The 26,021-nt window shown below is 39.0% G+C and overlaps 1 protein-coding gene across 3 annotated transcripts in view; it reads left to right on the forward strand.

Moving 5' to 3' along the window:
- Nucleotides 1–683: 683 nt before the first annotated feature.
- Nucleotides 684–26,021, forward strand: part of srbd1 (S1 RNA binding domain 1) — a 54,789-nt gene continuing 29,451 nt past the window's right edge. The window contains exons 1-14 of one of the 3 annotated variants that reach the window (XM_060872136.1): nt 684–837; nt 1,018–1,089; nt 1,177–1,444; nt 1,937–2,173; nt 2,505–2,671; nt 3,480–3,597; nt 3,719–3,857; nt 5,165–5,261; nt 5,469–5,625; nt 15,065–15,168; nt 15,395–15,502; nt 16,330–16,487; nt 17,501–17,591; nt 18,614–18,721. In XM_060872136.1, coding sequence (XP_060728119.1) covers nt 833–837; nt 1,018–1,089; nt 1,177–1,444; nt 1,937–2,173; nt 2,505–2,671; nt 3,480–3,597; nt 3,719–3,857; nt 5,165–5,261; nt 5,469–5,625; nt 15,065–15,168; nt 15,395–15,502; nt 16,330–16,487; nt 17,501–17,591; nt 18,614–18,721 — 1,829 coding nt within the window. In that variant the 5' untranslated portion in view covers nt 684–832. Of the gene's footprint in view, nt 1,090–1,176; nt 1,445–1,936; nt 2,174–2,504; nt 2,672–3,479; nt 3,598–3,718; nt 3,858–5,164; nt 5,262–5,468; nt 5,626–15,064; nt 15,169–15,394; nt 15,503–16,329; nt 16,488–17,500; nt 17,592–18,613; nt 18,722–26,021 lie in introns of all 3 variants that reach the window. The other 2 variants (XM_060872137.1, XM_060872138.1) reach the window with 2 other exon arrangements.

A 26,021-nucleotide genomic window follows, 5' to 3' on the forward strand; every position in this document is an offset into this window, starting at 1 on the left:
GGGACAACATTCCCCGTATTTTGTGCATAAAACTGTTGTTATAAGAATACTTTCTTACTCACATACAGTACCGGTAGCCTGAATAATCACGTTGCATATTGCTTCATACAACGGAACATAGCTGCAGCCTCCGACCTCAACACATTAGCGAGAAAGACAAAGCCAATCAAACAGCAAAGCAGGACTCAAAAAAAGGGTAAAGGCCAATTCTTTTAGACAGGTGAGTTACAGAGGCGGGATTCACTGCAGGGGGTAAATCTGTTAACCGTTTGTGTTCCACAAGGTGCGCTATTTTTTACAGAACGCCGTTGTAAAATATTTTTATCTTATTTAATGATTCCTGGATAAATGTTAAATGAAATAAGTAAAAACGCACAAGACACAGACGGACATCAGTGGTTATGGTTATGTATAAATATATATATATATATATATAGGCTTGGTCGAATTATTACTAGGGACAATTGAGTGTTCCCTGGATATTGGTAGGGACATGTCCCTACCGTCCCTACCCAAATCGACGCCCTTGGTATATAGCTTCAAATACTTCACTTACTTCAGGGTGTTTTTTTTTGTTTGTTTGTTTTTTTTTATTATGATCATTTACTAAGAAACAGTCTGGTTGCTCCACACCAGTAGGTGGCGCTAATGCATAAAAAGAAAGCAGACTAAACCCACCGTATACTAGCGCACTAAATAGTACACACAGTAGTCTGTCACTTGTTGCTGAATAATATGAATCTCAGAATTTCCTGGCAGTTTTCCAGATTACAAGCAGCTCGCTGTACGAATGTAGTGACAATTCAGTCACTGATCAGATATATTATTGTGCATGTGGTATGTACTATTTTGACATAATATGTAGTAAGTTAGTATGCAGGCTTTCCGGACCAGATGCTAACTAGCTGTCAAGGCTAACGCGCTAAATTTGAACCGTAAGTTAGCATACAATCCAGAGCACTAGGCTGAGCTGGTTAGCAGGATTTGTTAGCATTTAGCATATGTGTGTAATTTCAGTACAAAGATGCTGCGGACTCGGAGAGCAGTAATGACAAAGGAGTATAAGGAACCGACTTCAGACGATGAACTGTAAGTAAATAAACATACAACCGTTTAATAGAGAAGCAGACATTTTGTAGGTAAACACAAAATAACAGGAAACACATGTGATTGTAGCATAGAAGGCCCAGTGAGTGCGGAGGAACCAGAGGAATGGCTGCCAGAGAAGGCGACCAGAGGAAGAGGAAGGATGAAGAAAGGAGAAACAACTGAGAAGAAACCGGTCACTAAACCTAAAGAGCCCAAACCAAAGGCTGAGAGAAAGCCAAGAGCTCCAAGAGCCGTGAAAGTCAAGAAGAGTGTGGAGAAAGAGAAAGGAAAAGAGAAAGATAATGCAGGTTTTCAGCAAGATGAAGCTCCACCACAAGTACAGGTTAAGGAAGAGGTAAGACTGTCATTCCCAGTGGAACATGAAACCTTGGGCTTGTGTGGCATGATGTTGTTTTTGAGCTACTGTGGAAGAACATTCGTTTATCAGATAAACGAATGTTCTTCCACAGTAGCTCAAAAACAGCATCATGCCATAAACTTTATAATAATAATAATAATAAATAACATGAAAATGACCTTGTTTGCACATTTTTGTGCAGGAGGGTGGGGGTTTACTGTGCATGTGAAATCTTATTACTCTGTTTGTTGCTACTGGATGCTTGAATTTTCTGTGGGGTGCCAATAAATTATCTATCCTTCCTTCCTTCCTTCCTTCCTTCCTTCTTTCCTGTGTTCCTTCCTTGCATTTCCAATAAGTCCGTTAGCATTTGGACGTAAAATCTTTAGAAGGCCATGGAAATGTTTTTAATGAACAATCTTCTTTCAGTGTCGTCAATCTTCTTAATGCCTGAAAACCCCTAATGATGCAAAGTAATGTGTCTTTCAGAGACTTTCCTTCAGCATGGACAAGATATTCAGTACTGATGCTATTGCACATGAAGGGCCATCTTCCAGTACACAGCTCCCTGGGGTGAAAAAGGAAGAGCCTGAGGATGACTTTACCTTTGATGAACCAGTGCGGAAGAAGCAGAAGACCGCAAGTGCGCCTCAGGGCAAAGCGGTCCACATAAAGAATGCAAATACTTTACGGGATGAATTGCAGATGAACTGGGACCCATTACAGGTGAGGGCTTAAGGGTATGTTGGCACGAGGGTATTTTGTTAATAATCATTTTTCTTTTGTGACCGTTTGCTGTTCATTATCAGGTAGTCGCTGACAAACTTACTGCAATGGATATAACTTAATAAAGTGTTGTTCAAAATAAATGCGTTGGTGGAAGTGCAGAGTTTAGAAAATACTTTATCGCATTGGTGTTATTGTTACTAATAGTTTTACCTCTTCAGCTTCTCATTAGGTAAATGAAATTATAGCCATAATGGTAATTATAATATATTATAATAGCCAATTCTAAAATGTGTGTGTGTGTGTGTGTGCGCATATACTCCATATTAAGGTTTTAGCTGAGAAGACTGGAGTGGAGCAGTGGGTCTGTGGTAACATCGCTCAGCTCCTGAGGGACGAGAACACCATCCCGTTCATGGTGCGCTACAGGAAAGAGCTTATAGGACACATGGATGGGGACAGTGTGAGGGATGTGCAGCTCGCTTGGGAGGAACTCTGGTGAGTGAGTTGCAGGGGAAAATGAAGCAATGTGATGTTCATATATGTTCATATGACATCCGCTATCACTGCTCGACTGGTCCCACCATCTCTCAGGGTAAGAGGTAGATATACAGCAAGACTCTCTTCTGTTCTGGCACCGAGGTGGTGGAATGAACTTCCCTCTAGATGTCCGAACAGCGGTGTCACTGTCTATCTTATAAACGATAGGTAGAGACCCATAACTTTCTGTAACACTAAATCTAGCATTTATTTAAAAAAAAAATCCTGAGCAGAGTTTTAAAGTTGATAGTATCTAAGTCTGTAACCTAGTGAACCAGATTTAATGTATTCATCGATAGAGACTTCAAAGACGTTTGTATGTCGCTTTAGATAAAGGCGTCTGCCAAATACCATAAACGTAAATGACAAAACTCAGTGGAATTGTTTGTACTTGCTCATGTGTCCATACTGACCTGCTGTTGTACAGACACATGTATCAGTCATGTTCACTTGGCAGAAGCTACTTTATTTCATTTGTTAACCAAACATCCGAACTTGTTACCCAATTACTACAAAATTGGTGTATTCTCCTGCTTGTTCTTTGTACAAGCAATTTTTAATTTTGATTTTTTGATAGTGGTCATTAAGATTACTATATGATTCTTTTAACGATTTAATATTCTCAATATTTCCTTCATCTTTTGCACTTTGTTATACTTTTACAAATATGACAATGAGGAAGGAAGTGGCACAAGACTATACTTAATGTATAAAGTAGATGACTTTATATTGAGGAGGTGTGTGTGTGTGTGTGTGTGTGTGTTAGCTCATTGGCAAAGAAGTCTCGGACCATCGCACAAACCCTGAAGAAAGAGGGAAGTTTGACCTCTGAACTTGAGAAAGCTCTGAAGGACTGCAAAAGTGCTGATGAACTGGACCATGTGGTCAGGATACAATATACTTTACAACTTATTATTCACCGTTTACTAAGAAATGATTTATTTCGTTAACACGTTTTATATATTTATATATAATAACATTCCATATACAATAACAACTTCACAGTATGCTCCATATAAGAAGGACAGTAAGCTGTCAAAGGCTCGACGGGCAAAGCAGCTCGGTCTAGAGTCTGCAGCACTGGCTCTTCTACAGACACCTCAAACACTTGATCTGCGCTCATGGATTCAGCCCGGCACCAAAGGTAAGAAGCTAATTAGAGTGCTAATGAATGTTAAACTTGCTGCTGCTGCTGTTTTTTCCGCTGCTTCTCGTTCGGGGTCACCACAGTGGATCTTTTACACCGGATGTCCTTCCGGACGTGGTAGCCTAGTGGTTAAGGTGTTGGGCTACCAATCGGAAGGTTGTGAGTTCGATTCCTACGTCCACCAAGCTGCCCCTGCTGGGCCCCTGAGCAAGGCCCTTAACCCTTAATTGCTCAGTTGTATAAAAATGAGATAAAAATGTAAGTCGCTCTGGATAAGGGCATCTGCTAAATGCTGTAAATCTAAGGCGACTGTTAAACTTCCCAATAATCTTAAACACTCCAAACGCACCAGATCTACGGAGAGAAATAATCCGTTTGCTCTCCTCCGGACCTTCTTTATCAATCCCGATGCCCTACACCTGTTTGGTGTCTCGTCACCCAGTGTGCACTCTGCTGGGGATTGATCTACATGGAGAGCCAGTGACTCATGGGATTGCTGTGGGCGAGGCCACACGGAGTCTGTCACGCCTCATTTTATCCACTGTTGCGTAAGCCAGCTCATGGTCGGGTCTTCAGCGATCGTTTGAAGACTTCGGCAGGAAGAAATTAGTTTCGGGTCCGTCGTGAGCCCAGAATTTGCGATGACCTGTTAGTTCATTCAAATACACAATTTTGTAGAAAAGACATAATTTACGTTTACATTATTTAGTGCACATTAACACCCAAATGAGGATGAGGTTGAGTCTGGTTCCTCATATCATCTCAGGAAGTTTTGCCTCACCACACGTCACCTCAGGCTTGTCATTAGGGATAAATGTTAGAGATAAATAGTAACTTAATTTTAATCTTTTAAATTTATACATTTAATTTATTTATCAAATTTACAAACTATTAAGGGCTCTTGTGTACATAGTAAACAGGGATTTCTGCATCTTATGCAGATCCAGCGGGTTATATATTTATAATAATTGTGTGCAAAAGCAGAACATTTATTTTAATCACTAGGGGGCAGCAGTGTACTGTATATTTTGCATCCCCTTCTACAGAAAGTCAAGTTACTGCCTGTAGGGTTTTTTTTTTTTTAACCCTAGCATGTTTCACAATATAATAAACAATTTGTCCAATTATTATTTATATGAATTGACTGTTGAACTGTTTATGGGCTCATGCAGATGTTATTTATATTATGGAATATTTGAACGTTTAAAAGAGCTTGCTGAATCTTCACTAAATAACTGTAATCTGTAATAACTCTCACTCTGTATGTGTGTGTGTGTGTGTGTGTGTGTGTGTGGGGTCCGTAGGTTTGTCCACTCTTGAGGAGGTTGCCACAGGTGTCGAGCAAATTCTAGCCGACATGATCGCTAAAGACAGCGAGACACTGACCTACATCCGTTCACTGTAAGACACACGTCAATTTTCTCTCTCTCTTGTCCATGCATCTTTACTCCTCCAGCCCTGTCTTTGTATTCTTGTCTTTGTTTTGAATTTTCTGTCCTATTTGCATGTACATGTAGTCAGTTTGCGCTTCATTTTTACTGACAATATCTCTGCACTTGACGTTTAGTTTTATTATACAAGTGTGTATATGTGGGTGTTCCTTTACAGGTGTGAGCGAAGTGATCTCAAAATCCAATCTTCTGTGTCTAAAACGGCACTTAAAGAGCAGCAGCAGGCAGATCAGAAGAGCAAACCTAAAGACATTTCCAAATTCAGCCTGTACAGTTCATTCTGTTGTAGCGTGCAGAGAATCCAACACCATCAGGTACAGCCTTCTCTACTGTCTTTACGGCCTCAGGTCAGGAAATGCACTTTTTATTGGTTTGGGTAAAACCAGATCTGCATGGACAAATATAGTGCTTTCTCCTAAATAACACTTCTCAGATATTTTTCTTCTAGGCCTCTTCTATAATGCTATAATTCGGTATTTACTCCTTATTATTAATCCTCTGCATTTGACCGGATGCCAAGTTATTTATTTATTCATTTATTTAATTCTGATATTTAATATTGAAATTTCATTGCTTGGAGGAAAAAAGTTTCGTTTGTTTGTTTATTTATTTATTTATTTATTTATTGCTGTTCCACATTGGAGCAGCTGTTGATGGATAATTGCCACTTGTATGCCCTGTCGGTCTTGTAGACAATGTGTTTATATAACTATGCGCACACACACATATTGGCAATTTTTGAACACCCTATATTTTTAAGTGTTTTCTTTTTTTTAAAAAATACATAACTCAATTTAACCAAGAGATACGTACATGTGAGTGGAGAAATGTTCAAAGCACAGCAGTACTGAGTTGCCAGTGCTAGACCTCTTTAACCCTCAAACGCTCAGGTGTATTAAGTGTAAGTCACTCTAGATAAGGGCTCTGCCCAATGCTGGAAATAAAGAAATACTAGCACTCAGTATTTCTGCACTTAAGGCTTAAATGAACCATTAGGATCTGAGAGTGATCAGATAAAATGTTCTAGATTTAGCCTTCCTTGTTTCATTTCTATTCTGTATCATTTAGTTTGGTTTGTGGCGATATTCGCTATTAATCAGAACGCAGAACAACATGAAAGTCACTTTCCGTCACTATGTTTGCATTGAATCTAAACAGCTTTTTTTTCCTTTCCTTTTTTTTTAACACCAAATTACATTTACAAAGAGAAACATATTTTATATTTTTCTTATTTTGCTGACCGGACTCCTGGCTGCTTTTAGTACATCTGCAGTCTGCTTAGCTTTCCAGTTATGTTGCTATCCATGTTGAGTTTATTATTTAAATCAATGTTACTCAACTTACTGATTATCCAACTATCGTTCTGACTAGCGTTGTCTTTCTAAACTTGTTTATATAGATTCAAAACTAATGATCCCCCCCACCAAGGGATCAGTCATTTTATATTCGTTTGTTCTTTTATATAAAAATTCATGTACTAATTAGTAATCTGCTCTTGTACTCTAATACTAATGTACATGCATACTTTTCACTGCATCAGTAATGTGGCAGTAATGTGGCATTTCTACAGGTTCTCAGTGCCACTTTGTAAAGCATTGCTGTCAGGAGGGTTTAGTGAAAGCACCCACAACTGCTGGCACCCTGGTTACTCAGAGGTGGTTGTCAGCTGCAGTGGCTTTTCTCTTTTTTTTTCTTTTCTTTTTTTTATCCCACCGTCTCTTTCCTTTCACCCCCTTCTCTGTCCTCCAGTCATTCCACCTCTCTCCTCCTTAACATATGTGACATGTCCCTGTCCACGTGCCTTTGGATTAGGGGCTGAGATTGACAGGCATTCTTCCATGGCGACAGCTGCTTGTGGGCTTTATGAGAATGAGAGAGAGCGAGGAAGGGAAAGAGAGAGAGAGTGTTTGTGTGTGTGTGTGTGGGCGTGAGGATGTGAGTGAGTGAGTGAATGAATGAGAGGTGAAGACCTTTCTCCTCTGAAGCACTCAACATGGCCTCCCTTGTTAATTTGGTGGTCTGAACTGTCAGCACCTGTTAATTTAAGCTGCCTGTGACCTACACGCTGTGTCACTGTGGTGAAAATGAACCTTTTTGTGACTTTGTTAGGTACAAACAGCATGGGATGTGTTGTGACAGGAGGCACATGTACTTGTGTATTTGATTTAGCACATCAGCAGTGAGTGTGCCAAGACCAGACGCGTGTTTGTGTGTGTGTGTGTGATCGTGGTTTTTATTCACCTGTGAAAACCAAATACTTTTACTTATCTTGTGTGTATAATTACTGTATGATGTATAAAGTATAGAAATGTATCAGGGCTGCACATTAGTAATTAAAAAAGACATTAGGATTAAAAGATAGTGTTAATGTGTTTCTATAAGTTTATTGTTATATGAGCATGCATTCTGCAATGTAAACATATCAACTTTAGTTGGAACATTATTTAGGTGTGCAACACAACACAGGTCCTGTATATACATTGAGTCCGTACACACACGTAGGCACAGGTTTCCAGCCCTGCAACACACTCACTTTAACACAGGACTGATTATGTGTGTTGAGAGCATGGAAAAGCAGAGAATCTCATTATTCTGTTTCTCCAAATGATTTGATTCTGGTTACTTCTCAAGTCAAGAAGCGTTTGTTTTCATTTCAACCCTATAGAGCTGACGCAGTAGACAGTGAAATGAAACGACGTCACTCCAGGAACATGGCGCTATAAAACAACACAGAGCTAAGGACCTAAGTGCAAATCTAGTGCAAACAGACAATACAAAACACTACAAGACAAATACACAAAATAGCACCGGCCACTTTGCATTCTGTATATTACACAGTACATTGTGCAAAACTAGAGAAATAGTAAACAATAGGGTTCAAGTAAACATGTACATACTTGTGTAACAGCAGCAGTTTGACGAGGTATTGAAATGTGTTGTGCAAAAACAGCAATTGAGAGAGTGATTAATTTGTACAGTCCAGTATAGCTTACGTGTGTGTGTGTGTGTAATTGGTATAGTTTAGTTCTGCATGCATTTTTATCTTCTTGTCACTGATATCTAGCTTCCTCAGTTGGGATTTACATCTTTATCTGGATTTCTGTAAAGTTGCTTTGTGGCAATGTCCATTGTTAAAAGCGTTTTATAAAAACCCAGTTGAGGGGATTTCCTATTGCTCCAGCATCAGGGTTTTACACAGTGCCGTTCTACACACTACATACTCCAGCGGTCTCCAATCTTATCCACAAAGGGCCGGTGTGGGTGCAGGTTTTCATTCCAACCAAGCAGAAGACACACCAGAGTCTATTAAAAGCCAAGAACAACTGATTAAACAGGTGGATTCAGGTGCAGCTTTTGCTTGGTTGGAATGAAAACCTGCACCCACACCGGCCCTTTGTGGATAAGATTGGACACCGCTGACATACTCAGTATAACATTAGCCACAGTACACACAAAGTGATAAGAGTATGTGGGGAGGGGGAATGTTCAGAGGCTTAAGAGTTTCTTTAGCAGAGGAGAAAATGGCCAAAAGGTGGCGAGAGAGAAGAAATGTATTGTATACAATATTTAATTGAGAGAGTGAGTTGCTAAAATGCTACAGGTTAGATCATGTAGGGATTATTTTTGTGACCAATCATAGTGCAGATAACAGCACAGAAATGCCAGATATATATTTATATGTATATACTGTAGCTATGAAATTAAGATAAAGTGTCTGAAAAAGAGCCGAAATGCCAAAGCGGCAGAAATGATAGAATTCGGGCGCTATGACATTTCTTACATTTGTAACATACAGATGTTCAGCGCATCTCTAATATGATCAGTCATGAACGTAATTCCTACAGGATATAGCCTCAAATATTTTAACATATTTGGAGGCTTGTAATAGATAATAATTGTAAAACCCCGCTTTTTTTTTTTTATTGGACAACCAATCACAGTCTTCAAAAGAATGCGTCATATATAACGGGTTTAGGCCCGCCTCCTCTCTAAGAGAAAAGTTTTTAGATTTTCTTTGCTCAGAGTTGCTCTGAGTTTGGACCTGACTCACTCTTAAGCAAAGATTCCTAGTTAGAAATGTTTAAGATGAATTCGGGGCTCTCTGAGATCATTCTTAGAATCTTTATGAATACGACGGAAAATTAGAAGCACATATTTGTACAGTCTCTGGATGTTATGGCAGGCCTCCTAACCCAACATCAGCACCTGACTTCACTAACGCTCTTGTAAATAAACACAAATCCCCACGGCCATGTACTGAAATCTAGTGTTCTTATAACAGCTAAAGTGTGGACTAAATCTGCAATAGGATCTTTAACTAACATATTTGCTTTCGATAAGCAGGTGACAATATACCATATTATTATATATACTTTTTATGTCATGTATTTATTTATTTTTCTTTTGTCTTACAAATTTGTTATTCAAATTTATATGAATTAATAAGTATTTCACTCAAGTACTTTTGCAAGGAGCTATTAGTAATGATATAATCATTTATATACAAAGGAATAAAACTGAGCTCAGCACATAACCTTGTTTATTCATACTGTACAAGACAAAAGAAATCACTGTTATTTTTATTAAAGCTTGCACTTTGGCACCTTTCATTATGGTTCCAATTGTTTGTAACATGTTATAATTTGTCTCTACACTCATCTGCTTATTCCCCTTTCCATATTTCAATGAAATATTGTTTGATTTGGAGATTTATTTCTAACCGATCATAGATTTTCCACAACAGTCATAGTGTAAGAATAGAATAGCAGCAACACGTGCCAAGCTTGCATATTAATTTCAAACATCATAAATTATCGTACATTTTTAAAAGATCTAATATTTGGAATAGCGTTGAGTCAATTCTGTCCGTCCGTTTCACTTCGTCCCTGTTCCTCTTCGCATTCGACTTTCTCTACATCTTTATCCGACAACATGAAACGGTTAAGAAATCTGGAGACACAGAAGGAATTCTCCAGAGCAATTACAGTCTCTCCATCTGCTTATTCCATTGAGAATTTGTCATTTAAATAAATCTAGTTTTTCTTCCCTTTCTGTCTAAAACGTTAGTGCCTATTTATCTTGCACTGAGAATAGTCACCGTTGTATCTTAAACCCCATGTTGTGTATGTTTGTTTTTCTGTGTGTGAAAAGATAAGGAGTAAAAAGTTCAGCCGTTCCCTTTGTTTATGTTGAGGCCTTCCACTTGCTCTTTTCCATGCCTATTCCTTCACCTTATTTGGAAAGTAAATATTGAAATCGGAATCGCTGTCTTTAGAATAATATTCGTTCCTGTAGTATACATTCCTCATATTTTTTCAATTATGATTTCATTGTTATTGAAGAACATGATATCTTGAATATGTAGCTTTTCTTCCCCCATGCTTATGCAACAAAAGGCCGTATTCTTGTTTTTCTTCTTATTACTGGGGGAAAAAATAGTTTTTTTTTTCTCTCTCAGCCTGAGTGTATGAAATTTTAAACGAGTCTCGTCATTTAAAAAATATGTGAAATTACATTTATTCAATTGCCCATATTTTTGATATTTAATTTGTTGTCTTTCTCATTTTTTTTTTATTTTTACAGTGTTACACCTATACTATATATTATAGATTTATATTTAATTAAATTTAAAAATGTTTAAATATTACATTATACATATTGTAATAATATAGTAGGGTACATTATTAATGTCTATAGTAAGATATCTCATTAACTTGGATCTGTATGCTGCAAACACTATATACTCTATATACTATATACTATATAGGGGATGTGGTAGCTCAGTGGTTAAAGTGTTGGGCTACTGATTGGAAGGTCATGGGTTCAAACCCAAAGTCCACCAAGCTGCCACTGCTGGGCCCCTGAGCAAGGCCCTTAACCCTCAGTTGCTCAGTTGTAGGTCACTCTGGATAAGGGTGTCTGCTAAATGTCATAAATGCAAATGTACTCAAATCATTTTGTTAGCAGACGTTTATTTAGCATTATGGATAGAGGGTCAGGTGACTACACTTTGAAACAGACATGGGATTCCCAGCATGGGAAAGTACATGACCGAGGAGTTTCATGCCAGTTTCTTGGGAAAAGGACAAGCTTTGTACTGAGAATGCGAGAGAGAGATAGACAGACTAGGCGAAGGAGAGCGCCGCGGAGAGACTAGGCGAAGGAGAGCGCCGCGGAGAGACTAGGCGAAGGAGAGCGCCGCGGAGAGACTAGGCGAAGGAGAGCGCCGCGGAGAGACTAGGCGAAGGAGAGCGCCAAGGACAGACTAGGCGAAGGAGAGCGCCAAGGACAGACTAGGCGAAGGAGAGCGCCGCGGAGAGACTAGGCGAAGGAGAGCGCCGTGGAGAGACTAGAAGAAGGAGAGCGCCGTGGAGAGACTAGAAGAAGGAGAGCGCCGCGGAGAGACTAGGCGAAGGAGAGCGCCGCGGAGAGACTAGGCGAAGGAGAGCGCCGCGGAGAGACTAGGCGAAGGAGAGCGCCGCGGAGAGGTGTAGAGTGAGACTATAAAGGAGGGATGGAGAGACAGAGAGAGAGAGCTGAGGGAATAAATGTTAACTGAAGAGGAATTTGCTTGGTTTATGTACGTTACACTTAAACGTACAAACATAAATCTTAACTAAAAACCGTTAAATACACAATGTCTCATTTATTAATTATACTGTACACGTTGGCAAGCCACTGATACATTATAGTCAATGTATTCAGAATAATCCCACTGTTCTGCCACGGATCTGTATTTATATATTATCATTTTTGATTTTCTATTGATTAAAACCTTATTTAACTAGAGTTAAATTTTATATTATAATTCTATGACCCAGATGAGACTCAAAGCACTCTCTGTCTGTTCTTTAGGTTTTGTCGACACTTTCTGATGTTATTATGCCTGCTCTAGTATTCCATATGCGTGTCTATGAGCATGTAATGTCTTGGTTGTTAGTTTTGTTCTGAGGCTTGTTCTGTGTTGTGTAGTCACACACAGAGCTAGCTTTGTTTGGACCCTGCTTTAAGTGTGAGTGCTTTATGAAGTGTGTTACGCTGACTGCAATCTGGTGTTGGAAAAGAGCAGGGATAAAGTTTCCAATCTGACGTTTCCATATCTTAGGATAAAGTATGTCTTATGAATGACACATGGCAACATGCATGTAAACAGCTTCCTTAGGGCAGCAAAATGCCAGAATAAGAGAACAGAATAGTTCATGGTATTTCAGGCTGCATTAATTCATGTCCTGATCAGGGCATCAGTTTAGTGAAGGGTCTGCTGTTGTCTCACTGGTAGGTTTGTGTGTCTGTGTGTGGGTTTGGGGGTTGGTGGCAATTTGGCATTTGTCAGCTTTACTCTTCTGCTTCAAGTCCTGATTGATGGATCATCTCTACCCCTTTCTTTATTCTTCCAAAAGGTTTTCCTCAGAAAAGGTCAGACACTTAAAACTATTTGCTTAACAGCATGTCACTTTTCCTTAGAGGAGCAGCTAGAGAAAAGTGAGAGAGACACAAGGCTTACTGCAGTGTGTCTGTGTGTGTGTGACTCTCTGACTGTCTGTCTGTGACTGTCTCTCTCTCTGTGTGACTGCCTCTCTCTCTTTCTGTGGGACTGCCTCTCTCTCTTTCTGTGTGACTGCCTCTCTCTCTTTCTGTGTGTGTCTCTCTCTTTGTGTGTGTGTGTGTGTGTCTCTCTCTTTGTGTGTGTGTCTCTCTCTCTCTCTGTTTGTGTGTGTCTCTCTCTCTGTGTGTGTGTCTCTCTCTTTCTGTGTGTGTGTCTCTCTTTGTGTGTCTCTCTCTTTCTATGTGTGTATGTGTGTGTCTCTCTGTGTGTGTGTCTCTCTCTTTGTGTGTTGTGTGTGTGCGTGTCTCTCTCTCTTTGTGTGTGTGTGTCTTTCTCTTTGTGTGGTGTGTGTGTGTGTCTCTCTCTGTGTGTTGTGTGTGTGTCTCTCTTTGTGTGTTGTGTGTGTGTATGTCTCTCTCTCTTTGTGTGTTCTGTGTGTGTGTGTCTCTCTTTCTGTGTGTGTGTCTCTCTCTTTGTGTGTGTCTCTCTCTTTCTATGTGTGTGTATGTGTGTGTCTCTCTGTGTGTGTGTGTGTCTCTCTCTTTGTGTGTTGTGTGTGTGCATGTCTCTCTCTCTTTGTGTGTGTGTGTCTCTCTCTCTTTGTGTGGTGTGTGTGTCTCTCTCTTTGTGTGTTGTGTGTGTGTGTGTCTCTCTTTGTGTGTTGTGTGCGTGTGTGTGTCTCTCTCTCTTTGTGTGTTCTGTGTGTGTGTGTGTGTCTCTCTCTTTGTGTGTTGTGTGTGTGTGTGTGTCTCTCTCTTTGTGTGTCTCTCTCTTTCTGTGTGTGTTTCTCGTTGTGTGTGTGTCTCTCTCTTTGTGTGTTGTGTGTGTGTGTCTCTCTCTTTGTGTGTTGTGTGTGTGTGTCTCTCTTTCTGTGTGTCTCTCTCTCTTTCTGTGTGTGTGTGTCTCTTTGTGTGTTGTGTGTGTGTGTGTCTCTCTCTTTGTGTGTTGTGTGTGTGTCTCTCTCTTTGTGTGAGTCTCTCTCTCTTTCTGTGTGTGTCTCCCTCTCTCTCTTTCTGTGTGTGTCTCTCTCTGTGTGTTTGTCTCTCTTTCTTTCTGTGTGTTTATCTCTCTTTCTTTGTGTGTTTGTCTCTCTTTCTTTCTGTGTTTTTCTGTCCTCTGTCTATCTGTGTGTGTCTCTCTTTCTGTCTGTGTGTATTTGTGTGTATCTCTGTGTGCGTGTCTCTCTCTTTGTGTGTTGTGTGTTGTGTGTGTGTGTGTGTCTCTCTCTTTGTGTGTTCTGTGTGTGTGTGTCTCTCTCTTTGTGTGTTGTGTGTGTGTGTGTCTCTCTCTCTGTGTGTGTGTCTCTCTCTTTGTGTGTCTCTCTTTCTGTGTGTGTGTTTCTCGTTGTGTGTGTGTCTCTCTCTTTGTGTGTTGTGTGTGTGTCTATCTCTTTGTGTGTTGTGTGTGTCTCTCTTTCTGTGTGTGTCTCTCTCTCTTTCTGTGTGTTTCTCGTTGTGTGTGTGTCTCTCTCTTTGTGTGTTGTGTGTGTGTGTCTCTCTCTTTGTGTGTGTCTCTCTCTTTCTGTGTGTGTGTCTCTCTCTCTCTCTCTCTCTTTCTGTGTGACTGCCTCTCTCTTTCTGTGAGTCTCTCTCTCTTTCTGTGCGTGTCTCCCTCTCTCTCTTTCTGTGTGTGTCTCTCTCTGTGTGTTTGTCTCTCTTTCTTTCTGTGTGTTTATCTCTCTTTCTTTGTGTGTTTGTCTCTCTTTCTTTCTGTGTTTTTCTGTCCTCTTTCTGTCTATCTGTGTGTGTCTCTCTTTCTGTCTGTGTGTATTTGTGTGTATCTCTGTCTGTCTGTGTGTGTGCGTGTGTGTGGAGATGAAATATCATCTGACACTTTGGACCTTGTGGGGACTTCTGTCCTTATTTCTGACTGTCTGTCTGTCTTTTTTTTAAGTCTCTCTTTTCTCTCTGTCTTTTTTGTCTGTCTTGTCTTTTGTTTGTTTCTTTCTTTTTGTCTGTGTCTTCTTTCTGCCTTTTCTGTCTGTATTTCTGGATGTCTGTTTTTTTTTTTGTCTTTTCTTCTTTCTTTCTAAAAACTACAGCCTTTATTAGAAAAAAGTGTAGGCATGGCATTCATTTAAAAGGACGTTTTTTGTGCATGTGCCAATTTGAGCTTGTTTTGGTAGGGAATGAAGGAATGGTACCAGCAGTGCATTACTGTGCCAGGCTCTTTGTCTGCTGTCTCTACATGTTACACTCTCGTTTCAGACACTGGCCATTAACCGAGGAGAGAATCTGAAGATTCTGTCAGTGAAGGTTAACATCCCTGACTGGGTGAAGGCTGAATTCTGTAGGTGGTGTGTCAACGTCAGGTCCGTGTCCCACCTTCAAAGTGTGCAGTCCAACTCCTCTATTACACACACCATTCCTTTTTTTTTATCCTTTTTTATCCTAGCATTTTCATAGACCTCTGCATTCCTCACTGTTCTGTTGCAAGTAGTTGTCAAAAATTAAAAAATACCAATCATTATTATTGATATATATTGATTATTGTTTATTGTCTTTGTGTGTGTGTGTGTGTGTGTGTGTGTTTTGTAGGTGGAGGCCTCAGGTGTTTGCACGTCCTGAGCTGATGAAAATTTTAAATAGTGCTGTAGAGGACTCGTACAAGAGACTTCTATTGCCCATGCTCAGCAGAAGCTATAGGTATCCTCTGATCATTGTAAACAAAAATTCAAAAGGCTCAAGATTATTTAAAGCTTTAGAAGAAAAATGTATTGTAAATGACCAGAATATAAATCGTTAAAATGAACACGATCTTCAAAGGCATCCAAGATTTCTCTTGCAGTGGAATTCTGAAAAGTTTGATTTTTTATTTATTTATTTATTTTTTTAGTTGAAACTTCTTTCATCAACAAGGATCTCTAAAGTATTATGTTAATGTGTTAATGTGGTTCGACTCTAAGCTGATTGTGATGCCAGTACAATTAGCCCTTGCTTCGTCTTTAGCTCTTTCACCACTTCACCTGAACACTCTGATCAAATGTTTCTAAAGAGTCTTGCGCTTTTACCACATTATAAATCAGTCATTTGCTGAGTCCCTGCTATAATTCAGCACAGATTTGTGGTATAGCTGCATTACATTCTGGAACACTGAGTCCAGTCTTTGCTGCCTCCAATACGTCTGTGGCATCGAATGTCACAGGAGCATAGTGTAAGCTATAGGCAAATATTGCGACACGGTTTCTGTTTGATCTTAAGATCTGACAGCGAACGATTGTCGAACATCTTTCTTCTGTTAGACTCCGTTGTAATTGTGCTTGCAGTGCAGTCAGAACAGCAGCTAGCTTCACACAGGGATAATGTAAATACAGCACCAACCAACAAGTTAACACCAGACGTGCTAAGCAGAGCCCAAGAATTTCAATATAAACATATTTAATGTGTTTCAGGACAGAGGTTTCTTTTAACACCAGAAGTGTATAGAATGTATAGAATTTCTTCTTTTTTTTTTTTCTTCCCCCCTGTTCCAGGACCAAACTGACCACTAGTGCGGAGAAGGAGTCTGTTGCTATGTTTGTGCGTAATCTCCGGCAGAGGCTCTTGGTGTGCCCTGTACGCGGACGTGTCCTAATGGGTGTAGATCCTGGATATCGGCATGGCTGCAAACTGGCAATCCTCTCCCCCACCAGTAAGACCACACTGTGCTGCAGATGTCTGTTGTTTTTTTGTTTTTTAATGAAATATTTTTGAGTCTTAAAATGGAGAATTTGTTTGTTTTCACATCTAAGGACGTGGAAATGTTCAACGCATATATGTTTGTGCTATTTTTTGTTATAGTTGTTGAAAAGCCTACGAGGCATAAAAATAATTTGAGGTTTATACGGTATGCACTGTGCAATTCACTCAAATCTTTGTGCACAGGAGCACTTTTCATACTGGAACAGAACCCGACTGCTTAGTTTCTGTGAAGGGATCTTTTAATTCTACAGCACATAGTGACATCCTATACAATTGTGTGCTTCCAGGAGTCCAAATACTTTGTCATATAGTGTGTTTAAAGGCATCTTTAATATATAAAAATATCATTAAAGGCATGCAGGTTACATATATATTGTAGAAACACTATGTATAATAATACATTTTTATTATTATTAAAAAAACTTATTATTATGTGTTCTTCAATTACCATATTATCAGTATTATCTTTAAGACTGATGTCTTCAAACTAAATAGTTTGATTCGGCATTTTAAACAGGTGTATATGATTGGCTAGCAGGAGCGGCGTGCACGCTGTACCGTCTCTGTGGGCGGGGCTTGATGCTGGGCATGGGCACCTGTGGCTGATTGGCCTGATGAGGGCATGCCAGTTTGCATCACCATGCTTTGCTCTTTGCCCTGTAGCAGCACCACACACATCTACACCCGTCGTGCCAGACTCCGCTTGACCGTAACAGGTCTGTGGGGGTTGCCATCAAACAGAATTCTGCTCTCTGACAGTGTCCAGGAGGATTAGGTGCTTTCAAGCAGGAGCGTATAGATAAGTGGTGCTGTCTGTCCTGGAGGAACGAGGGTAGTCCACGGACTATTCAGAAACAGAATGGAAAGAGCAGAAATGATGATTTTTTTTTTTTTTTTAAAAACAATTGTGCTTCCTGAGTTCATACTCTTGTATTATGTTGTTTTGTCTTTGTGACATCTCAGGTCAGATCCTGCACACAGATGTGGTGTATCTGCATGGCTCAGGCAGGAAAAGAGAGGCTGACAAACTGCGCCACCTCATGCTTAAACATAGGTACTACAAATGTGTAAACTCATTCTTTTCTTTATTTATTCATTTTATAAATCCTTGGCTTTTTTTTGTCTGTGCTCATCTCTATAAACTGGGTGAAGCACAGGGGCTTTTTCATAGCATATTTACTTTATTAACTTTAATAAAGTAACTTTATTAACATTTTGTATTTTGTTTTTATCTTTGTTCTGTTTCTTCTGAATTAGTGTGTTAGAGAAAAAAGTTGTCATTCAAAAAAAATTCCCACAGTTACCACAGTTAACTGGGTTAGATTTGATATTTGTTAAAATGTTAAGACTTGTACTGTACGTTCAGAGATGATTGACATCTAATCTACAGGAGGCCAGGAGAATATGAACACATGACTATTATACACATATGTGTGACTTCCCCAGATTTGTACCTTTTTTATTTTTTTTCTTTGCGTAAAAACATGAGGTCAAGGAAAACTTGAGTGGCTTCCACAGAACCCTGATCTCAAGCCCACTGAACATCTTTGCTGATCACACACCAGACCTCCTTGTCTTTCATCAGTGCCTGACTTCACTAATACTCTTATGGCTTAATGAGCACAAATCCCCACAGCTACGTTTCATAATCTGGCAGAAAGCCTTTCTAGAAGACTGGAGCTTAGGGTGGACCGTAAACAAGCACGTACAAGTGTGATGGTCAGGGGTCAACAAACTTTTGGCCATTTGGTGTATAATGTGAGATGGAATATGTTTAATTGAGGTGCAAGTCAGTGAGAAAGTGTCTTTCAGGTGAAATGTTTACTTCTCCTATTTGCAAGAAAAGTGTTTGTCAAACAGTACATAGCTCATTTATTGCCTTTTTCTAGAATATAGATTATGTCCCCATAAGTCACACATTTATTAGAATGAAGTCACTCAGCAGAGTCTAGTTTATAAAAGGTTAAGGCAGTAAAATAAGTAAAACATATTTTTCTTAGGACTATTTGCATTAACAAGATTTTGACTTTTCTTTTCTTTTCTTTTCTTTCCCCTCCATCACCACTTCAATTCCAGCTGCCAGACTGTTGTCATAGGAAATGGCACCGCATGCAGGGAGACGGAGTCTTTCTTTGCTGATCTCATCAAAAGTGGCTTTTTCAAACCTTTGGACGTGTCCTACTGGTAAGTGTGGAAATGTACTACATGCTCATAAACAATGACCTAGTGTCAGTTTGGTTGTTTCTGCTTAGAAAGTGTCATATAAGTCCTGCTGCAGGAGAGCTGATCCTAATCTTATAATAAAAAAAAAACCCAGCACTTAAGTAAAGCTCAGCGTCAACTTTTATTTGTTTGAAGTGAAGTCAAGGTCTTACTAGAATCCTGTGCATGTACAGACTGAAAGCTGGAAACTCACAATCAATAAACTCCCAGTGGCAGGAAAATAACAGCTATGGGAACATGCGGGAGTAGATGAAATAAAGATGGTCTGCAGTGTGTAAGGCTTGTGGATTTTAAATATCTGGACCTTGTATGACTGTCTTTAATTAAAAACAAATATTTCTCACCACCCTTCAAATCAAAACTCGTCCAACATGCTTTCGTCCAACTCAAATATCAGCTGGATTTGGGATCGTCTCATTCTCTATCTAGCCAGACCCGTGTTTATTGACTTTTGGTTCGGACTGGAAGCCTGCCCAGAACCGCTCTGAAGTGGCCGTCTATGGAGTGCAGCACTGGCGGTTTACGGTATTGCTCACATCTCTCGAGTGTAGCTTGGATAGGTCTGCTTAGTAATTCTCAGCGATGCTCAGTGCGTCAAACCTGACATCCTGGCACTCCACAAGTGGATCCATTTCAACCTCCATTCTAAAATGGAAGCAGAAGATTTGAGATCTCTACAAAACCAACACTGCATCTGCTGTCAGACACCGGTCGCCTGTGCGTTAGCACTGTTTCTGGTCCCGAACGAGGAGGCCAAGTGTTACTGAAAGAGAAGTGCTAGTTGAAATAAATCCTACAGACTGAGGTTCTTATTCAGCAGCGTGTGCTCAGTTATTCAAGAACGTTGTTTCAGCTTTTATGATCGTCAGAGTCAAGAAATTAAAAAAAAAAAACATGAAAGAACTGAAACAATAATAGAATGTGTAGTGAGTTCAGGAAGCATTTTTTTAATTTACGATACAGTAATTGATACAATACACCATTGATTAGTTAACAGCACCTACACAAAAGCCTGTGTGTGTGTGTATATATGTATGTGTGTGTGTGTGTGTGTGTGTGTGTGTGTGTGTATGTATATATATATTTATATATATATACATATACACACACACACATATACATATATACACTATATATATATATATATATATATATATATAAAATTTATAATTATTAGTATTATTTTTTTATTTTTGTGAATGGTTATTTCATCCAGTGCTCCATGTAACATGATAGACATGCTTCCATCAGCTGTCATTACTGTCCCAATTTGACCTTTTTTATTTTGAAATACATCTGCCCGTTCTAGTGTGTTACGGTTCTCGTGGGCCTGAAATCGACGCATTCCTATCTCACACATTTTCCAGGTTTTTCTGGTAGTATATATTTTTTTAATTTATCCAATAAATAAATGAGCTGATTCTGTAAATTTTTGAGCTTCAGGGGTTTTGCCTGTTGTTTTTAGATATCCTTGTCTGACTTTGCAAAATCTTAATCCAAATCAGACCAGCACATTCATTTTGCTTCTGCACGGAAAGCTCGGATTTTCGGGTGCATGTCGAGTTAACGGTATTGAACGTATTCAGAATGGAATACGTGATTTGTAGCTTTGAAACGGTGTCAACGTTAGTGTCCATACTTATATTTTGTACATACATGCTCAGTTTTCTTTAACAGCCATTTTCTGCTCTTCCCTACTTAATTAAACCTTTGGGTACATTTGCACCATCTGTTTTTTGTCTGTGTACACTACTGAATGAAAAGCACTGCTGGTGTCTTTTCCCCTCATCCTGTTTTCCCTTTCTGTCCCCTGGTCCCTGCCAGCCTGCTCTCTTCTTCTTTTCTGCTCCACTGCTCCTGCACAGTGACAACATGTACCAGCAGCACACATGTAACCATCAGCCTAAGGGAGAATTGCCTTGTGCCACACTGCTGTACTGCTACTCCCTTTACACTCAAATATTACCATGTTTTCACGCTTGTGTGCCCGTTGCCATTTTGTTAATGACATCTAGCATTTTCTTTAACATTTACAAAATTTGCTGAGTTTATATCGATGGCCAATGTCTAATCTCTGCGTTAAAGGTTTTTAACTAAAATAAAAAAGCTTTTTAATCTACAGCGGTGACAAGGCCTTGGACGCATGGAATTTTTTAGATGATGAAATATCTTCTAAGTATTAGAATGAGCAGTAAGCATTAAAACAAGCGATAAATATTAAACCTAACTGTAATTGTCTTTAGAGTTTTGGAGTGCACAAATGATCTGTGCAGTTTTGGCTGGCAGGTTGTTCCAGGCATCTTGGGAAAACCCTGTCTAGGGATGCGTAGACGTTTTAAATACATTGCATGTATTGCACCTACAGTAAGACATTTGTATCCCTGTGTTTTTTATTAAGTAAAATAATTAGTATTTAACTAAATGTAATTTAATTCAATTTCATTTTTAACTTGAAACTGCATTTTTATTATTTTTTATATATAATAAATATCTTTAGAATATATATTCTAAAGATATTTAATATATTTTAGTAACATTATAATTCTAATACATTTTTTACCTTAAATTGTTTTATACCTCGATGCTGTTGCATCTTTAAATCTGATTGGCGTGCGGTCATAGAAAATAAATCAGCAAAAATACAAACATTTAAAAAGTCTAATAATTGACATCTGCAAAGATATTTATTTAACATTTAATGGAGAAGTCTCCAGTGTCAGGACAGCAGACTCTATAATACCAGTTTCATGGTAATATTACTAAAAAAGGGATTAGAGGCTCTGAGAGAACACGCAGTTTGCTAACACATTCAATTCAATTCAAATTTATTTGTATAGCGCTTTTTACAATTGTCTCAAAGCAGCTTTGCGGAACATAAACAAAAGGTTATAATAAAGAATAATATAAAAACATTAAGAATCCAAAATTCAAGATTAATATTAGATATATTTAAATGTGTATGTATTTATCCCCGATGAGGAAGTCTGAGGTGACTCAGGTGACTGTGGGGAGGAAAAACTCCCTTTAGATGGTGAAGGAAGAAACCTTAAGAGGAACCAGACTCAAAGGGGAACCTCATCCTCATATGGGTGACACCGGAGGGTGTGATTATAAATATACAGTCTGATAAATGTTGTATTGATTAGGAAGTTTTTGTCCTTAAAGACCACATTGAGTTGGAATCTCCTCTTTAGTATAGAGTTGAACTGGAGCTGGTAGATCTTTAGATGCCTCAGAATTCCTCACAGAGTCGACCTCATCTCAGTGGAGATGATACAGCGGTGATACTGTACAGGAAACAGCACATACTAACTTGAACTAACTTGAACCAATGTTCAACAATATTAAATGTATTATTCACTGTTAATTAGTATTGCATGCCGTTCATTAATTTCAAATGCAACCAAATCCTTATGTTTGTAGAACAATGAAATAAAGGAAGTGTATATATATATGTGTGTGTGTGTGTATATATATATATATATATATATATATATATATATATATATATATATATATATATATATATATATATATATATATATATATATATATATATGTGTATGTATGTATGTATGTATGTATGTATATATATATATGTATATATATGTATATGTGTGTGTATGTATATGTATATATATATGTGTATGTATCAGTGTTTCTTATTCTCTGACGAATAGACCGTTGGTAGACATTCAATGACCTTCACTGTCAGTGTGTCATCAGAGTTTTCACAGGAGTGAGCACGTTTCTTCTTGTTGCCGTATTTGTATTTTAAGGATGAATCCACAAGCTTGCTTCTGATGTGTAGTGTTAGTCACTATTAAAGGTTAGTTGTTGGGGGTTTTTTTGTTTGTTTTTTTGCTGTATGTGGTTAATAAGCAAGTTCACAGAAACTCAAATTGTAAACTGAATTTTTTTTTAAGTCTACGTAGTTGGTTTATTGTCTTGCATATTCATAATGGCACAGTGCAGCGCTGCTTACTGCTGTTCTTTCAATCTGACTGTGCTTCTTGCTGGTGAGCTGATACATGACATGTATGCTGTTTAACGAGAAAGCCTAAAGTGATATCTCCAGCTGATTATGTCAGTTTGGCTATCAGAGCAGTGATGGTGATACAGCGCCTTGGCTGCTGACCACTCACACTACGCTTTCAGCAATGCTATCAGAGGACCAAAAAAAAAAACAAAAACACAGTGACTATACTGTTTTCTTCAGGCAGCTCTTTTGCCACAAGCCAGCTCGTCACTGACCATTAGCTTCAGTCTGTGTAACAAAGATTTGTCACAGTAGTTCCCTCAACAGCCCCATGCTCCTGTTCCCAATCCCAATCATTTCCACATATCTCTCTTTTGTCTCTCTTGTGCACGCCTGTGGTTGTGTGAGCGTGTGCGGTTGTGTGTGTTTGTGCGTGATATGATGGGTGAATTCTCCCAAATTTTGCTCAGTACTAAGTGACTGGCTTTGGATCCACTGGGAAACTCTCCATGAATAATGAATAAGCTCTCAGCAAACTATTAAATCATCTTAATATTAAGTTACATTTCCATATGTACATTATGCTATTAACTTTTTTTCATAGCATCTCTATAATTTAGTTTAACTGAAGAATTCTGTCAATTAAGGAAAATCTGTTGCAAAAAATTAGTAAAATTCTGTCGTTGTGCTTCAGTGTTTTCCCCTTATGGTGTTTAGAGCTGTGTGTGTGTGTGTGTGTGCACTCATGCTCGTCGTTTTGTTTTGTTCCAGTGAAGTCTGTCTTCAGGTAATTAATGCTCTTGGATTCTGGCCTGCTCTTGGTAGAATGAGATCATTCATGGCCAAAAGGCCTTGGATGATGAGTATTTGGCATCAGTGAAATTTGTCTCTAGAACAGTGGAGGATTCTGGGTAGGGTGATCAGGTCAGTAAGGGATGGAGGATAATTATAGGCACATGCCTGCAGATCTAGGCTCATTTGAAGGTTGCATGTCTGAATCAGAAACGACAGCCAGTTCAGACTTCAGTTCCTTAAGAAATGGTCATGCTCTCTACTGCTTAAAACTTCTGTTATGGTTTCTGCTTTAATGAATGTAATAATTATTAGTATACGTAATCTTAGCTGGGTCAATTACATAAGCTCAGCTCAGCATGGCACATTAACCGGAACCATCCATGTTGTCACTATTTCCACCGCAAGTGAGCCATATTTTAGTTACTCGTGCTGGATTTGGTTACTCTTCCTACCTAGGACATATGGCTTGAGCTAAAAAAATAAATAAATAAATAAAAAAGTACAGACCATTGATTGATCAAACATAGTCATAAAAACCTCCTCCTGATCATTATTATTTTTTTTTTGCTTCTCTATTGGCAAAAACAACTCTTCAATGGTAGGCTAGTTGAAGGTCTGCCAAAGCTTCTCGCTATTTTATACAGTATTTTCTGGCATATTTAAGTACAATGTGTGTGGCCGTGTGTGGTACCGAACATTTTACACCATCAAACAAGAACTAATATCTTTTTGTCCTGCTTCCTGTTCTCGGGTTTCTCTGTATCGTTTATCTCTCTATTTATGTTGGTAAAAGCATTATCCTGAACCATTTATCTTACACAGGGTTATGGGTAACCACAAGGTGGGACACACAGACCCATACACATACTACAGATAATATAGAGATCTACAGTACATGTCTTTGTACTGGAAGGAGTGTGTGTGTTTATGATGTATGAGCATATACAAGATATAATGTATAAACTAGATGTAATGTATAAGCGTATATATCTATTGGACTTTTTCCTTTCACATGTAATGTCCTGTACATTACCACAGATGATAAACTCCTGTTCTTTCGTGTAGCAGCGACACCGAAGTTGACTCCGTACTAAACCGCGTCGGCCCCAGTCCACGTCGCATTGATTGGATCACGTCAGTCATGCATGTGATTGAACTAGCTGTCGCTTCAACCTTCGTCGCCCTAAACACAGATGGCAGATACTCATTGTCAGTTGCCATTTAGTGTGTTCTTGTGATGCTATAATGTCTAGAAGCAGTGCCTAGCAGTAACGCATTTACTGTGCTGCACATTTCATGCCTCGTTTGCTTGTGCTTGGCGGTTTGAAGTTAAAGTTTATTGCCTTCCCAAGAGACAAAGATGCACATGGAAACCTCAGTGAAACCCCATAACTGCATAAGTCAACTCTGAAGTGCTCATTACCATGGTTTGTATGGTTAGTATATATGGTTAGTTTGGAACTGCTGTTTTCAAGGGGGTTCTATTGGCACGCACGTGTGCAATTTGATGAGCGGGAACCTTAGTTTTTATTAGCTTGGGTGCAAGTTCCTTAAAAATGTTCAAATGAAAGGTTATCTAGCCAATTGTGCCATCTAAAACATGTAAGATTACAGTGAAAGCAAGCTTTTCTAATAATAATGCTGTAGTGTAACATAAAACCAGTATGTTTCCCAATAGCGCCAGTAGACTTTTTTAACAGACTAAAAGCTTAGTTTTCACATTTTTGTTGAGTTGAACAATTCCAGATATAAAGACAGTTTAGAGTTATCTAAGCTTGCACCCTTAGTAGTACTAACAGTAGTATCCAACTGGATAGTAAAGGTACTTATATTGAGCTACAGTATATGTCTAAACCCACAGAACCAACGATCAGTGTGTGATTGTTCTTATCCCAAATGATCCAGTGGCTGATTATTTCAGTTTGCCTTTTTGTTGTAGGCTGTTGGCAACATGGGAGAGGGATCAAAGTGTGTTCCCTGTATCTCACTGATAGGACATGGCTGAGGGTGTGTGAGCTTTTGGAGGGCTACCATTCCTTTTAATGAGGATCTTTCATTCACCTTGCCCTGTGACAATGATAAAGACTTAAGTGTGTGTGTGTGTGTGTGTATGGGTGGGGCAAGGTGTGTGTGTTTGGGGTGTGGGGGTGTGTGTGTTTGGGGTGTGGAGGAGGTTGTGTGTGGGTGTGTGTGTGACTCTCAGACCTGCAGGATCACTGGCAGTGCTTAGAGGCAAGTTGTTTTTTTTTGAGTGGATCTGTTTACATTCACTTGTGGCAAAGTGGGTATGGACATCCTTCTGCTGGCTGCCATGGCAATGCCCTTGCATCAGTATGACTGTGTCCATGTATCCATGCCACGGTCAGTGTTGACGGTTATCCAGCAGCCATGCTAATTAATTCAGACGTGACATGGCCAGTCTGCCATTCTTTTAATTTCCCTCATATCATTTCCCTTAGGTGTGTTGGAGTCCTCTACATATAGACA

The sequence above is a fragment of the Tachysurus vachellii genome, chromosome 6 (genome assembly GCF_030014155.1).
Source record: "Tachysurus vachellii isolate PV-2020 chromosome 6, HZAU_Pvac_v1, whole genome shotgun sequence".
In the NCBI taxonomy this organism is placed as follows: domain Eukaryota; kingdom Metazoa; phylum Chordata; class Actinopteri; order Siluriformes; family Bagridae; genus Tachysurus; species Tachysurus vachellii.